This window comes from Pan paniscus, chromosome 4 (genome assembly GCF_029289425.2).
Source record: "Pan paniscus chromosome 4, NHGRI_mPanPan1-v2.0_pri, whole genome shotgun sequence".
Taxonomy (NCBI): Eukaryota; Metazoa; Chordata; class Mammalia; order Primates; family Hominidae; genus Pan; species Pan paniscus.
In genome coordinates, this window is record NC_073253.2 from 77,704,265 (window position 1) to 77,718,021 (window position 13,757).

The 13,757-nt window shown below is 40.7% G+C and overlaps 1 protein-coding gene and 1 long non-coding RNA gene across 3 annotated transcripts in view; both read right to left on the reverse strand.

The window, feature by feature from the left end:
• The window catches only part of SUB1 (SUB1 regulator of transcription), a 72,310-nt gene that overhangs the window by 5,882 nt on the left and 52,671 nt on the right, over positions 1 to 13,757 (reverse strand). Inside the window, exons 1-3 of one of the 2 annotated variants that reach the window (XM_008971842.4) lie at positions 12,658 to 12,809; positions 9,708 to 9,780; positions 6,601 to 6,723 (exon numbers count right to left, since the gene is read on the reverse strand). In XM_008971842.4, coding sequence (XP_008970090.1) covers positions 6,601 to 6,723; positions 9,708 to 9,779 — 195 coding nt within the window. In that variant the 5' untranslated portion in view covers position 9,780; positions 12,658 to 12,809. Of the gene's footprint in view, positions 1 to 6,600; positions 6,724 to 9,707; positions 9,781 to 12,657; positions 12,810 to 13,757 lie in introns of those variants that run through there. The other variant, XM_034960214.3, reaches the window with a different exon arrangement.
• Positions 10,313 to 12,651, reverse strand: LOC134730439 (uncharacterized). Its single transcript, XR_010112203.1, has 2 exons — positions 12,312 to 12,651; positions 10,313 to 11,914 (listed from the first exon to the last, which is right to left on the reverse strand). It is a non-coding gene; the product is annotated as an uncharacterized LOC134730439 (long non-coding RNA).

Sequence of the window (13,757 nt, forward strand, 5' to 3'; positions counted from 1 at the left end):
AGAGAGAAGGCATGACATCACACGAAAAAAACTGCCAGAAGCAGTGGTGCATGCCTATGATCCCGGCTACTCAGGAGGCTGAGGCCGGAGGATCACTTGAGCCCAGGAGCTTGAATCCAATCTGGGCAACACAGCAAGATCCTGTCTTTAATTTTAAAATGCAAAAAAATAAAAATAAAAATAAAAATAAAAAAGTTGAATTGCTTGATATGTACCACGGACTGAAATCTGCAGCTGTGGTTGCCTACAATTTCTAACAGATGACATATTTTATTAACAGATGACATATCTTATAAACAGACAACGTAAACTAATGTTATTGATAAACACCATACAGTACAGTAAAATGTAATTTTTCTCCCTTATGATTTTCTTAGTAATATTTTCTTTTCTCTAGCTTACTTTATTGTAAGAATACAGAATATAATACATATAACATACAAATATATGTTAACTGTTTATGTTACTGTTAAGGCTACCAGTCAACAGTAGGCTATACTTAGCAGTTTTGACAAAGTCAAAAGTTATAACCAGATTTTCAACTGCACAGGGGTTGGTGCCTTGCATTTTGACCCTGCATTGTTCAAGGGTCAACTGTACTACTCTCAGTATCAAAACTGCAACCAAAGGAAATTACTGTTTAAACTATCATATGATCCAGCAATCCTACTTCTGGATATATATCCCAAAAAATTGAAAGCACAGACTCCAAGAGACATCTGCACACCCATGTTCATAGCAGCATTATTCACAAGAGCCAAGAAGTGGAAACAACACAAATATCCACCCAGAGATGAACTGATAAACAAAATGGGGGTGGGGGGGTGGAACAGACACACAATGGAATATCAATTAGCTTTTAAAAAAGGAAATCCTGTTACATACCACGTCAATGAAATAAGCCAGTCATAAAAAGGAAAAAGGTAATACTTTATGATTCCACTTACATGATGTCAAGTTCACAGGAACAAAAAGTAGAATGGTGGTTACCAGGGCTGGGAGAAGGGGAACTGTTGTTTAATGGCCACAGAGGTTCAGTTTTGCAAGATGAAACAGTTTCGGCAATCTGTTTCACAACAATGTGAATATACTTTTATGGTTTTTACCACCAAAAAAAAAAATCATTAGGAAGCAATATTTTGCAGTACAAACTACAACCAATAGGAATCCACAGATGCAACTAGCTACACTGCTTCACCAACCATTCTGAATATACGAATCCAGAGTTCCAGTCAATAACAACCAAGTTTTTCCTTTTCATGTTCACTTCAAATAACATCTTTAATGCACCTCACTCACAGTCAGATTGAGAACTTAAAAATATTCACAGAAAACTATTTTTCAAAAATCTTATATATCTGCTTACCACAAATTACAAATTCCAGAGAAAAGAACAGGCTTTCCTCAACAAAGTGTCTCTTAGCACTTTCCAAGACTCACTATAATATAGTAAGGGAAGACAATGCAGTACTGGAGTAAAGACAGACGTAAGAGGTCAATGGAACACAATGGAGTCAAAAAATACACACGCACTGGATATATTCACTGATTTTTTTGGGGGGAGGGGGTATAATCCAAGGTAATTCAAAGGAATAAGAATACTCTTTTCAACAAATGGTGTTGAAACAACAGGCTATCTGCATTTGGGGTGGGGAAGACTCTAAATCTCTATCTTACATCATACACAGAGAAATTAATTCTACATGAATTATAGACCTAAATGTGAAAACTAAAACTATAAAACTTCTAGGAAAAAACACTGGCAAAAATTTTTGTGGCCATGGTAGGCAAAATACGTCTTGGACAGAAAATAAGCATTAAGCAAAAAAGGAGAAAAATCGATAGAATAGACAATCACACTAAAGCCTTTTTTAAAAAGATGCTTCAGAAAATAAAAAGGTAAACCAGAAACCTAAAGAAAATATTCACTCAAGTTGGAGCCACAGGGGTCTTGGCCTTCGAGGAGAGCCTGAGGAAGAAGCAGAACTGTGGACGTGAAGAAAATGATGAACTGACCAGAATCCGTGAGGACCTCATTTCCAAGAGAGAGAAGATCTGTCACAGACGCCCCTGATCAACTGCCAGTCCCCCCTTATTCTGTCTGTTTGATTCTCTCTGGTTTCATATTCTTTCTTCTCTGTTAACCTCCACTCATTTTTGAACTAGATTGCTTTGAAAACTAAAGTTTCCCTGAAGTCTAAAAAAAATATTAATTATACTTACATCTGACAAAGGACTTATATCCAAAATATATAAAGTGTTACAACTCAAATGACCTGGCATTTTTTTTAAGTGGCCAAAAGATACTCTTCACAAAAGATATAAAAATAACCAATAAACACACTAAAGATGTACAATGAATTAAGACATGTACATGAGGGAAATGGAAAGTAAAACCACCATGAGCTACCATTATACATTCAATGTAACTAAAAAGAAAAAAACTTAAAAGACTGACAATATCTAGCGAGGATGTGGAGCAACTGGAATCTCATAAGTAGTACCGATGGCTGTGTAAAATGCTACAGCTACTATGGAAAATGGTTTGACAGTGTCTTATACAGTTACACATTTACCCTACGACTCAGCAAATGTATCTGGTATTTACCCAAAAGGGAAAAAATGTCCACAAAATGACTTGTACAAGAATATTCACAGCAGTTGTATTCCTAATAGCCCAAGACTTGATACAATCCCAATGTCCACCCAAGGTGAATGGATTAACAAGTTGTAGTATTATCATACAAAATACTACTCAGCAATAAAATTACTGATATATGCAACAAGAACTAATCTCAACACATTATACTGAGCAAAAGCCAGACGCAAAAAATAGACTGCATGTATCCATTTATACAAAGTTCTAGAAGAGACAACATAAATCTATAGTGGTAGAAATAAGATCAGTGATTACCTAGGACATGAGCAATGACTGTAAAGCCAAGAGGAACTTCCTGGGGGTGATGAAAATGGTCTGGCCACAAAGGCGTGTACATTTACCACAGCCTATCAAGGTATGCTTTTAAATGTGTGCGTTTTACTGGACATAAACTATACCTCAAAAACATTTTTTTTTTTTTTTTAAAAAGGAATCTGCCCAACAGCTGCCTCTCCCTTGGGGGAAAAAAAAAAAGAGTAAAACTGACAAATTCTTATTAGCAAAAATTAAACAAGTGATGAGATAGTAGTATAGGGATATATTACTTAAAGATAGAAAAAATAAAGATCACTGAAATCACATTTTATTGGAAAAAAATAAAATCAGATAACAGAATATATTTTATATCCACAAAATCTGGAGATTAGCAGCAAAAAATAGCATATACATCATAAAGAACTGTGATTCTTATACGAATTTGATTCCCTGTCCCCTCTGAAGATCTGATAAAGCAGTGGTTCCTAACCTTTTTGGCACCAGGGACCAGTCTCACGGAAGACAATTTTTCCACAGCAGGTAGGGAAGGGGAAAGGTGATCGTTTCAGGATAAAAATTATCCCACCATCAGGCATTAGATTCTCATAAGGAATAAGGAACGCACAACCTAGATCCCTTGCATGCGCAGTTCACAATAGGGTTCGCGCTCCTATGAGAATCTAATGCCGCTGCTGATCTGACAGGAGGCAGAGCTCAGGCTGCAATGTTCACTCACACACCGCTCACCTCCTGTGCAAGAGGGACCCCTGTGATAAAAGTTATGAATAATTCCTTCAAACACAAAAAAGAAAACTCAAATTAAAAAACAATTCTATGGACTCCTGCCCCAGATTAAAATGACCAGTTATAATCATTTTAAATTAAATAAAAGTATCAAGTATCCTTAAATCATCAAATAAACTAAAGCAGTATTACTGACCCTTTGTGCCTAACTCTGAAGAAAAATATGGATTAAAGTTTCCTGCCTCAACTATTCTGACCTTTCAAGACACAGGTACTAAGTAATTATGAGATAATTCTCCAGTCTCTTTACTATCACAGATGTCACCTCATGTAGATTACATCCCTATGGAAGAAAGTTCTTCAAAATCAGAGCTGAAGGAACCAGGAAGTAAGCATCTTTAGTATCTTCTCTCTAGTCACGATTCTGCCCCAATCACTTCAGACTTTAAAAGATACGTCTATTGATTTTTCTTTGGTACAACTCTTTAATACATTTAGAGAACTGCTTATGTATTGATGTTTGATGTACATCAAGCTGTAATGGCAATGAAATTAAGTATCATATTATTTCATAATGCCTACACTACTAGATCCGTGAAAGCCACTCTGAAAATAAGGCCTAGGCTGGGCGCCGTGGCTCACACCTGTAATCCCAGCACTTTGGGAGGCCAAGGCAGGCAGATGGCGAGGTCAAGAGATCGAGACCATCCTGGCCAACCAGGTGAAATCCCGTCTCTACTAAAAATACAAAAACTGGCTGGGGGTGGTGGCACATACCTGTAGTCCCAGCTACTCAGGAGACTGAGGCAGGAGAATCTCTTGAACCCGGGAGGCGGAGGTTGCAGTGAGCCGAGATTCGTGCTACTGCACTCCAGCCTGGTGACAGAGCGAGACTCCGTCTCAAAAAAAAAAAAAAGAAAAGATGACCTATGTTCCTCCTAGAGGCAGGCTTTCAAAAGGCGCAATGTCAGCCTTAGGAGGCTTAGGAATCTTAGGAATCTTTCCAGATGAGGGTTTAAGAAATGAAGCTCCGTTTTTCTGGTGAGAAAATTCCTAAAATTAGATCTAGTTTTCACAAAACTCCTCTTAACAGAACAGAATCTCTAAAATGTGTGTTCTGAACTAAATAGTTCATCTGCACTTTGTCTATCTTTTTTACCTAGAAGTATAACAAGGCAAAAATAAGCAATAGGAAAAAAAAACTTAAATTTTCCCATTCTCACCTTAATCTTGGCACTCCACCTTTCAAAGTTATCAACAGGTCAAAATATACATGTGTTAGCCTTACTTTCTAGTCATATAAATGTCTACAGTCTTGGCCAGTCATGGTGGCTCACGCCTGTAATCCCAGCACTTTGAGAAGCCAAGGTGGGCGCATCACTTGAGCTCAGGAGTTCAAGACCAGCCTGGGCAATACAGCTAAACACTGTTTCTACCAACAAAAAAGAAAATTTGCCAGGCGTCATGGAGCATTGCCTGTAGTCCCAGCTACTCAGGAGGCTGAGGCAGGAGGATCATTTGAGCCCAGGAAGTGGAAGTTGCAGTGAGCAGAGATCACACCACTGCACTCCAGCCTGGGTGACAGAGCAGAGACCCTGTCTCAAAAAAAAAATTGTAGTCTTGTTCCACCCAACTTTTTGGTTTCAACTAATACTTATAGCTCCTGGAAACACTCATCCTTTTCTTGCTCCCATTACTGCACTCTTCTAATTTTCCTTCACCCTCTCTTAACCTACATCCTCTTTTTCCTTCCATTCTCTATCTGAATATAACCCAAGACATCCCCTCATCTGCTTCCTGTTCTTCCTCTGTTTAATACTTCAGTAGGCAGCTTTAGTCAACCATGCTGATAATCCCACATGAACATTTCCCAACTAAGCCCTTCAGGTGCTACAGAAGCAACACCATTTTTTTTTTCAATCACATCCACAATCAAGTCCACATCTTCACTGACTGCCTAATTCCTCTGGTCCATTCTTCCTAACCTGTATCTTGTAATCGGCATAATTTCTTCTTTAGGAAAAACCATCTAAGCCCTTATCACCTCACATACAGATTAAAGCCTACAATTACCTAAGCAATCTCACCTGCATTCACTTATTCCCCAACATCCCTTCCTCACAAATCCTTCTTGTACAAAGATGCCAGTGTCAAGTCTCCCTAAAACAAGACAGGAAACCCAAGAGAAGAAGCTATACGAGTCCTCTCCAGGTGATTTCATCAAGTCCCTCTAATGAACTTCCTTCACTTTATCTATTCAACCCATTCCCCTTTTCTGTTGCTCATCAGGCCAAAATTAGGCATGTCACATTGCTGCTTCCTGTCCCATAATAATCTATTCATACTTTACTGTCCCAACACTTGACCTGCCTCCTCCAAGTTGCTTTCAAAATGTGCAGTTCTCAATTAAATTTGCATTGGTTTAAATACAGCAAAACTAGACTTTAGAGACTTTAACAATAATCCAGCATCGTACAAAATACTTTTACTAGTTTGTTCTATTTTAATAAATGTCCCTAGTTAAGAAGATTGTAACATACATATTAGGCAATTATCAGATCATAGTACTTTTAACATTCTTCAGATCAAGCCAGATAATAATTCCTCTGAATCTAAAGAAACAGCCAACTTTGGCAAGGCATGGTGGCTCACACCTGTAAACCCAGCACTTTTGGAGGCTGAGGCAGGTGGATCACAAGGTCAGGAGTTCAAGACCAGCCTGGCCAAGATGGTGAAACCCCATCTCTACTAAAAATACAAAAATTAGCCAGGCCTGGTGGCGGATGCCTGTAATCCTAGCTACTCGGGAGGCTGAGGCAGAGAACTGCTTGAACTCAGGAGGCTGAGGTTGCAGTGAGCCGAGATGGCGCCACTGCACTCCAGCCTGGGTGACAGAGCATGACTCCATGTCAAAAAAAAAAAAAAAAAATAGCCAACTTTACCTGAAACATGTTATCATCTCTGCTGCTGCTGCTCTGTTTAGAAGATGACAGGGCTCTCGAAGTTTCACCTGTCTTTTGTTTCTTTACAGGTTTTTCTGGAGCAACTTGCTTTTTCCTCTTTAACTAGAAAAGAATATGGTTAAAATTTACACACATAAAAATAAAACATACCCCAGTGTCAAAAGATCCCATTACTTTTTAAGATTTAAACAATCAAAAGACTACATCCAAAATATCATAAATATATACATAAGCAAGTTTCACTCAACAACAAAACTATGAATCTAACCAATCCTTCTGTCTAGTAATGTTTTCAAACTCTGTTCTCAGGATCCCAAAAGACACTTCAGGCATTATAGTAGTATTAACCACAGGAACGGTTATTTTGTGGTTTGGGATCCCACATACGATTTCTTTGGTAGAAAAAAAAATGGAGGGATCTTGCTACTTCTGAATAAACCTGGAAACCACAGGTCTACTAAGGCTAGTCAGTTACTTATTTTACGAAGCAGATATACTAATTAAAAAGAATATAACCAACTTATTCCATTTCCAGGATATGTTTATTTATGTCCTGCCTATTCCAAAAGGAATTTATGCTGGCTTAAGGAATTTATGGGCCGGGCACGGTAGCTCACACCTGTAATCCCAGCACTTTGGGAGTCCGAGGCGGGAGGATCACTTGAGGTCAGGAGTTCGAGACCAGCCTGGCCACATGGTGAAACCCCATCTCCACTAAAAATACAAAAAAAGTTAGCCAGGCGTGGTGGTGGGCACCTATAATCCCAGCTACTAGGGAGGCTGAGGCAGAGAACTGCTTGAACCCAGGAGGCTGAGGTTGCAGTGAGCCGAGATCGTGCCATTGCACTCCATCCAGCCTGGGCAACAGAGCGATACTCCATCTCAAAAAAAAAAAAAAAAATTAGCCAGGCGTGGTGGCACACGCCTGTAATCCCAGCTACTCGGAAGGCTGAGGCAGGAGAATCGCTTGAACCCGGGACGCGAAGGTTGCAGTGAGCCGAGATCGCGCCATTACACTCCAGCCTGGGCAACAAAAGCAAAACTTCATCTCAAAATAAAAAATAAAAAAAAAAGGAATTTACAATTAGGCAAATCTTTAGAGAGCTATTTTGCACTGGGCACTGAGAGCCAGCAACTCAAGAACTTCCTCATTACAAAAAAAAAAAAAAATCATTGAAGATAGACAGCTATGTGTTAGACTAGCTTTCAAAAATCACAACGTTGTTTTAAAAACAGCATTATTTTAAAAGCTTATTAGAAAGTCGCATTCTCAAAAAGAGCTAACAACCCATAAAAACCACTACAATACCCAACCCAAACAGAAGAGGGCAGTCATGTTCCTTCTTGATGGAATAGTATAAATATTTTAATGTTACTAAATTAATTGAATGTTACCAAATTAGATGAAGCTAGGAAAAATATTATATACATGTAAAACATGAAATGAAAAACGTGGTATACAAGGTTAAGTGTTTACAAGATTAATATTAACTATTTGGGACAAACAAAAAGTTAGCTCAATATGCAGAAAGCAATTATTCTATAAATCAGGCTCTAAGTATTCCCTGTGGAATAGTGCATGTCTGGCAAATAAAAGCTCAATACACATGTGTTACATCAACATACTCAAATACTATATAGGGTGCAAATTTTAAAATTAAGAAATTTACTCAAGTATAGTCTTTGAAGCCTTATTTTACCCTTCCATGTGTTGTTATATTCTATATTTATACTTTAAGGTTGCAACTTCTCCAATCTCCCATACGCTCTCCCCTTTTCTTTTAGCTAAAATTGCTAACTAAGCTTCAGGAGGAAAAAAAAAAAGATGGGGAGCCTGCTTCTTTTGAATAAATTTTTGGAAACCACAGGTCTACCAGTGCTAGTCATTACTTACTATTTTACAAAGGATATACACTAATTAGGAAAAACACGACCAACTTATTCTATTTCTAGGATATAAATATCTCTTCAGATATGTAAAGTTCTATGAGATAAAAGACAATTCTGCACGGAAGACTTGACCGCAGAGTGAGACGCTCAGTTATGCTCCACTGAGATGCTCAATTTAGCGAAATTCACCAATTACGGTGCAGCTGTCATCTAATGCAGAAAAAGCCTATCTTGTCAATGGGTTTCAAGTTAGCTTTACTGGGTGCTGATTTAGTTAAATGGAAGGGACCAGAGCATAAACTTAGTACAAACTTAAAAATGTACCAAGTCTAAAATTCAGAAAACCTTATGTGCAGAATAAACACCAGTAACTGAGAGAACTGTCAAAATTAACATTTTATGGCCACTCATGATGGCTCACACCTGTAATCCCAGCACTTTGGGAGTCTGAGGCAGAAGAATTGCCTGAGGCCAGGAGTTTGAGACCAGCCTTAGCAACACAGCAATACCTGGTCCCTACAAAAACATTTTTTTTTTAATTAACCAGGCATGATGCCTGTAGTCCCAGCTACTCTGGAGGCAGAGGTGGGAGGACTGCTTGAGACCAGGAGGTCGAGGCTGCAGTGAGCCATGATGGTGCCACCACACTCCCGCCTCGGCAAGAGAGTAAGATCCTGTCTTTAAAAAAAAAATTAACATTTTACAAAAAAAAATCTGGTAAATTTCTAAATAACGGCAAATAGTGACTTTGGCCTACTTAGAATTCTATGACCCTAGGATCCAAAGCAGTGGTTCTGCAACTTTAGCGTTCCTAATGGTGCTCAACAGAAGACTTGTTAAGTCTGATTTAGGGCCTATGAGTATGAATGTGCAAAAAGCATCCTAGGCACTTCTAGTCAAGTGGTCCAGAGACCAACCATACCTCCAGAAATACCCATTCACATTCTTATTTATTTATTTATTTATTTTTTTAAAGAGACAGGTTCTTGCTATGTTAGCCTGGTTGGTCTTGAACTCTTGGCCTCAAGCAATCCTGCCACCTCGGCCTCCCAAAGAAGTAGGATAACAGGCATGAGCCACCGCGCCCAGCTAGATCCTCATTTTAAGATGTTAATACACCTTCTACTATCCTTCAGAATGGGATATGGACAATATTGTTGAGTATCACAAAAATGACTTGGTGCAGTAGTAGTCACCTTTTTGTCAACCTCACTGTCAGAATCACTGCCAGAAGAGCTTGAAGAAACAAGTTCCTTTGATTTAGGCATCCTGAAAGAAAAATACATTACAAAAATAATTAATAAGGTACTCTACTACTTTCAACTTAGCTCTCCCCCAATCAAAGAAAAAAATCAAGGACAAGTTCCACGGTTCATTCTACCATTTTTGTGGTACTGAGTTGTTACACTGAGCACAAGTTTTAATCTATACCCTTTTAAGTTGCAAATAACATGCAGGGTGCAATGTGCTGAACCCAGTAAGAACAATGAACTAAATGTCATACACTCCTACACCTCTAACCTTTCTCCAGGCCAATGGATCTTTCTATACTTCGTTTCAATGGCATTACACACTATGGGTAGGGTAAACTGCAAGAAGGCAGCAGACAACAATTACTATTAAAACCAGAAGAAATGTAATTCTATTACTGCTTTAGACTTCTCATCAATGAGATCGGAACTAACGTAAAATTATTCACTATGGGGAACTGACCCCAACATTTACACAACAGGGAACTAGCTGTACTATGCAAATGTGACATCTAATTAATTTTTACATAATATTTTATTCATATTTTGACTTTTTGGCCATATCACCAAAATAACGACAGGTACTAATTCAAGAGTACACAAAATTATACGCAATTCGGGCCGGGAATGATGGTTCACGCCTGTCATCCCAAAACTTTAGGAGGCCAAAGCAGGCGGATCACCTGAGGTCAGGAGTTCGAGACCAGCCTGGCCAACATGGTGAAACCCTATCTCCACTAAAAATACAAAAATTAGCAGGGCACGGTGGCACACCTGTAGTCCCAGCAATTCGGGAGACTGAGGCAGGAGAATCGCTTGAACACCGGAGGCAGAGGTTGCAGTGACACGAGGTCACATCATTGCACTCCGGCCTGGGCAACAAAGCAAGACTCCATCTCAAAAAAAAAAAATCTTACACAATTCACAGCAATTCATTACATTTTACACGGATTTTTCTACTCTGGAACATAATTAAAATTTGAAGAACCTATTTATGTGAGGTGCAAAACCCATTTATGTGAGGTGCAAAACCTTCCAGCAAATTCCTACCATGCTGGTAACTTCCCAGGTCCCCCCAGAGACATAGATAACTTAGGGCCTTGCTTACAAGTGGGTGTTTACTGAGTGCCTGAGTGCAAGTTTGCAGAAAGCAAACTATCAGTAAGCCTAAGCCCCAAATTTCAAGGAATTCCAAGATACGTGGATACCTCTATTCAAGGCACTTATAACACCAGGTCATAAAACGCTGATTATCAAAATATCTTTTGCTCTCCCCATCTCAGAAGAGATTAGGTCCTATTAACCCATTTATGCCGGAGGTTGCAATTTTTTGAATTTATGCAAGCAGACCTTGGCGATGATCTTGAGCAGTAGCACATAAATAACTCCCACATGCTTAGCGTTCCAATAATGGAACACTAGGCATAAATTAATTTCTGTATGCGTTAAAGGGCCTAATAAACACATCACACACTGTATTTGTTTAATACAAGAAAAAAAGACTTAAAATTCCTCCTCAAAAAAAAAATCATAAATAATCTAGCTCTCTAGACGAAACCTGCATTAGCACTGACATTGCATATGTTCCAAAATAGGAGGTCAAGGAAAAAGAAGTGGGCCACCCCAATCCTAGCCATTAAATTCAAAAAGCTCAATCTGATTTTAACTGGTAATGTCTTCAAGGGTAAATTCAGAAGAGAAAAGCAATGTTCATGACCACGTTTTATCCGTTTTTCCTGTTTCTGCTCCATTTTGCAACCTCATCTCTAAAATCAATTTAGTTCAGTTTTTTATGCTAATTAATACGACAAAAAGATATTTTTTAAAAAGGTAATTAAATTGAACATAATTTTTCACTTTGAAACTGTCGATCATAACTACCGTCTGTTATCAAAAACTGCCTGGGGGCCTACGAATTTTTCAAAGAACCACCTGGTATTCAACCCAAAGAAGTCCACTGGAGAAGAAAGGTAACGGTAACTAAAGCCAGCCTCTAAACTTTTAACAAATATATATTTACCTTAATGAGCCTGTTCCAATGTGGGGGTGGGGGGAGAAGCAGCTTGTAATTCAAGTAACTGATACTGAAACCACTATTGTAGAATTTATACAAAACGCAACTTTAAAAAGAGAAACGAAATCTTCAGCCTTTGCTGATTGAGGGAAAGATCAGAAAAAAACGAGGTGAAAATGAACCAGGACTGAAGGGCACACGACTTCGGTATAACAGGAAGGTGACAAGCACAAGACCAGGGAAGGGGTCGCGGGGCCCCAGCAAGCCGCTAGAACCCCGTGGCTAGCAGCCGCTCGGGCGAGGGGAGACAGGTTGGTCGGAGGGGGCGTGGGAGGCGGCGAAGTGCGGAGAAGACGGCGTGGGAAGGGGCGGGATTTGCACCAAGCGCCATTTTCTTCTCTCGAAGCGTTCCCTCCCCCTGCACATCAGCCGTTCTTCCCCCGGCCCCCTCCCGCCCGCATCCGCTCTCCCAGTCTCCAGAGCGCCCCGCTCAGGGCGAGGGGCGGGGGAAGAGTAGGTAACCGCACGCGCCCCACCTAGGCAGGCCGCCGCCGCATTGTCCCGGGGACGCCGCGACCCTCTCCCCGCGACTCCTCACTCCCCGGCCGCCCTCAATCTACCGCCCCGGGCCGCAGCGCCCGCCGCCTCGACTCGGCTCCCCGGGGACAGGAGTCTACCGCGGAAGGGCCCACAGCGCGTCAGGCGTGGAGTCAGAAACGGAGAAGGGGGCCGGGGACGCCGAGGGGAAGGGGGAGGTAAGGCAGAGCCGCCATTTCCCGCGGCCATTGCTGGCGAGAGGAGTGGAGGGCCGAAGGCAGCTCACGGCCCGGCTGGGAGGGTAGGGGCCCCGAGGAGTAGGGGTAGGGGGTCCCGCGCACTCACGCTTCGCTCGGCTGTAGCAGTCGAACACCCTCTTGGTCGTTCGCTCGCGACTGACAGAGAACCGGAAGTGACGGCAGCCAGGAGACGCCGGCCCCGCCGCGCTGGGGCTGCGGTCACGTGATGGGGCGTGGCCTCCCCACAGAAACCAACACTTAGACCCTTTCCAGGGCCTTAAAGGGACCGCGTCTCTTCCTAAATGGGTGACGCGAAAGTCAGATGTTGGAAGATTACATCTGACCCTTGAGAGAATGAAAGAGCTAATATCCTTCCTGTAGGAGATGGCTTAAAAAAATTTTAAAAAAAGGAAAACGCCAATAAAACATGAGTGACAAGCGCCAAGCTTTGCGTTTGTTCAATAAATGTTTACTCTAATGAAGCGAAGGGGTCATAATGAAAAAGATCAATACTCTGGCCCATTTTCCCAGAAATGGTCTTCCTACCCCACTTCACCCACCTCAATACATGCCTCTGCCTCCTAAAATCCAAAGGAAGGAAGCTAAAGTCACAGCGTTTAATTCCAGAAAGTGCAAGAAATCTTTGGAGTACTCCTTATTCCTGTATTGAAGTCCTGGAGATGTAAGGGAGTTCACAGAAGGCAAGAGGAATCCATATACAAGCAGGAATATAGCTAAAAGATTATTTGAATATGTATTTGAATGAATACTTCCTACAGCTAAGAATCAATATAAAGGCATATCTATTAACAAAGATTTATCAAGCACCCACTACGTGTCAGACGCTGCAGGAGGCAATTTACATTACTCATCCTAACAAGCATGTTCCAAAGCAGAAATGACTGTTCTCTCCATTTTATAGACGAGGAAACCAAAGTTAACGCCCTATGGAGAGGATATTTCCTGTTATAGCTGAAGCGTGAATTGTCCTTATGTTCTCTCCCTCCAGACCCTATTTTCCTGCCTCAGGTAGAGGAATGGTATGGGATTTTACAAAGTAGAGGATGGAATCCTGTCGAAGCTCAGAATTGCACATCGGAGATGCCACAGAGGCTAAGGAAGGGCAGTGGGTTGCAGAAAGGGAGGAGTGTTTGGATCTACATATGGAGCAGTTAGACCTGTGGTTCCCACCCATCCCACCCTTAT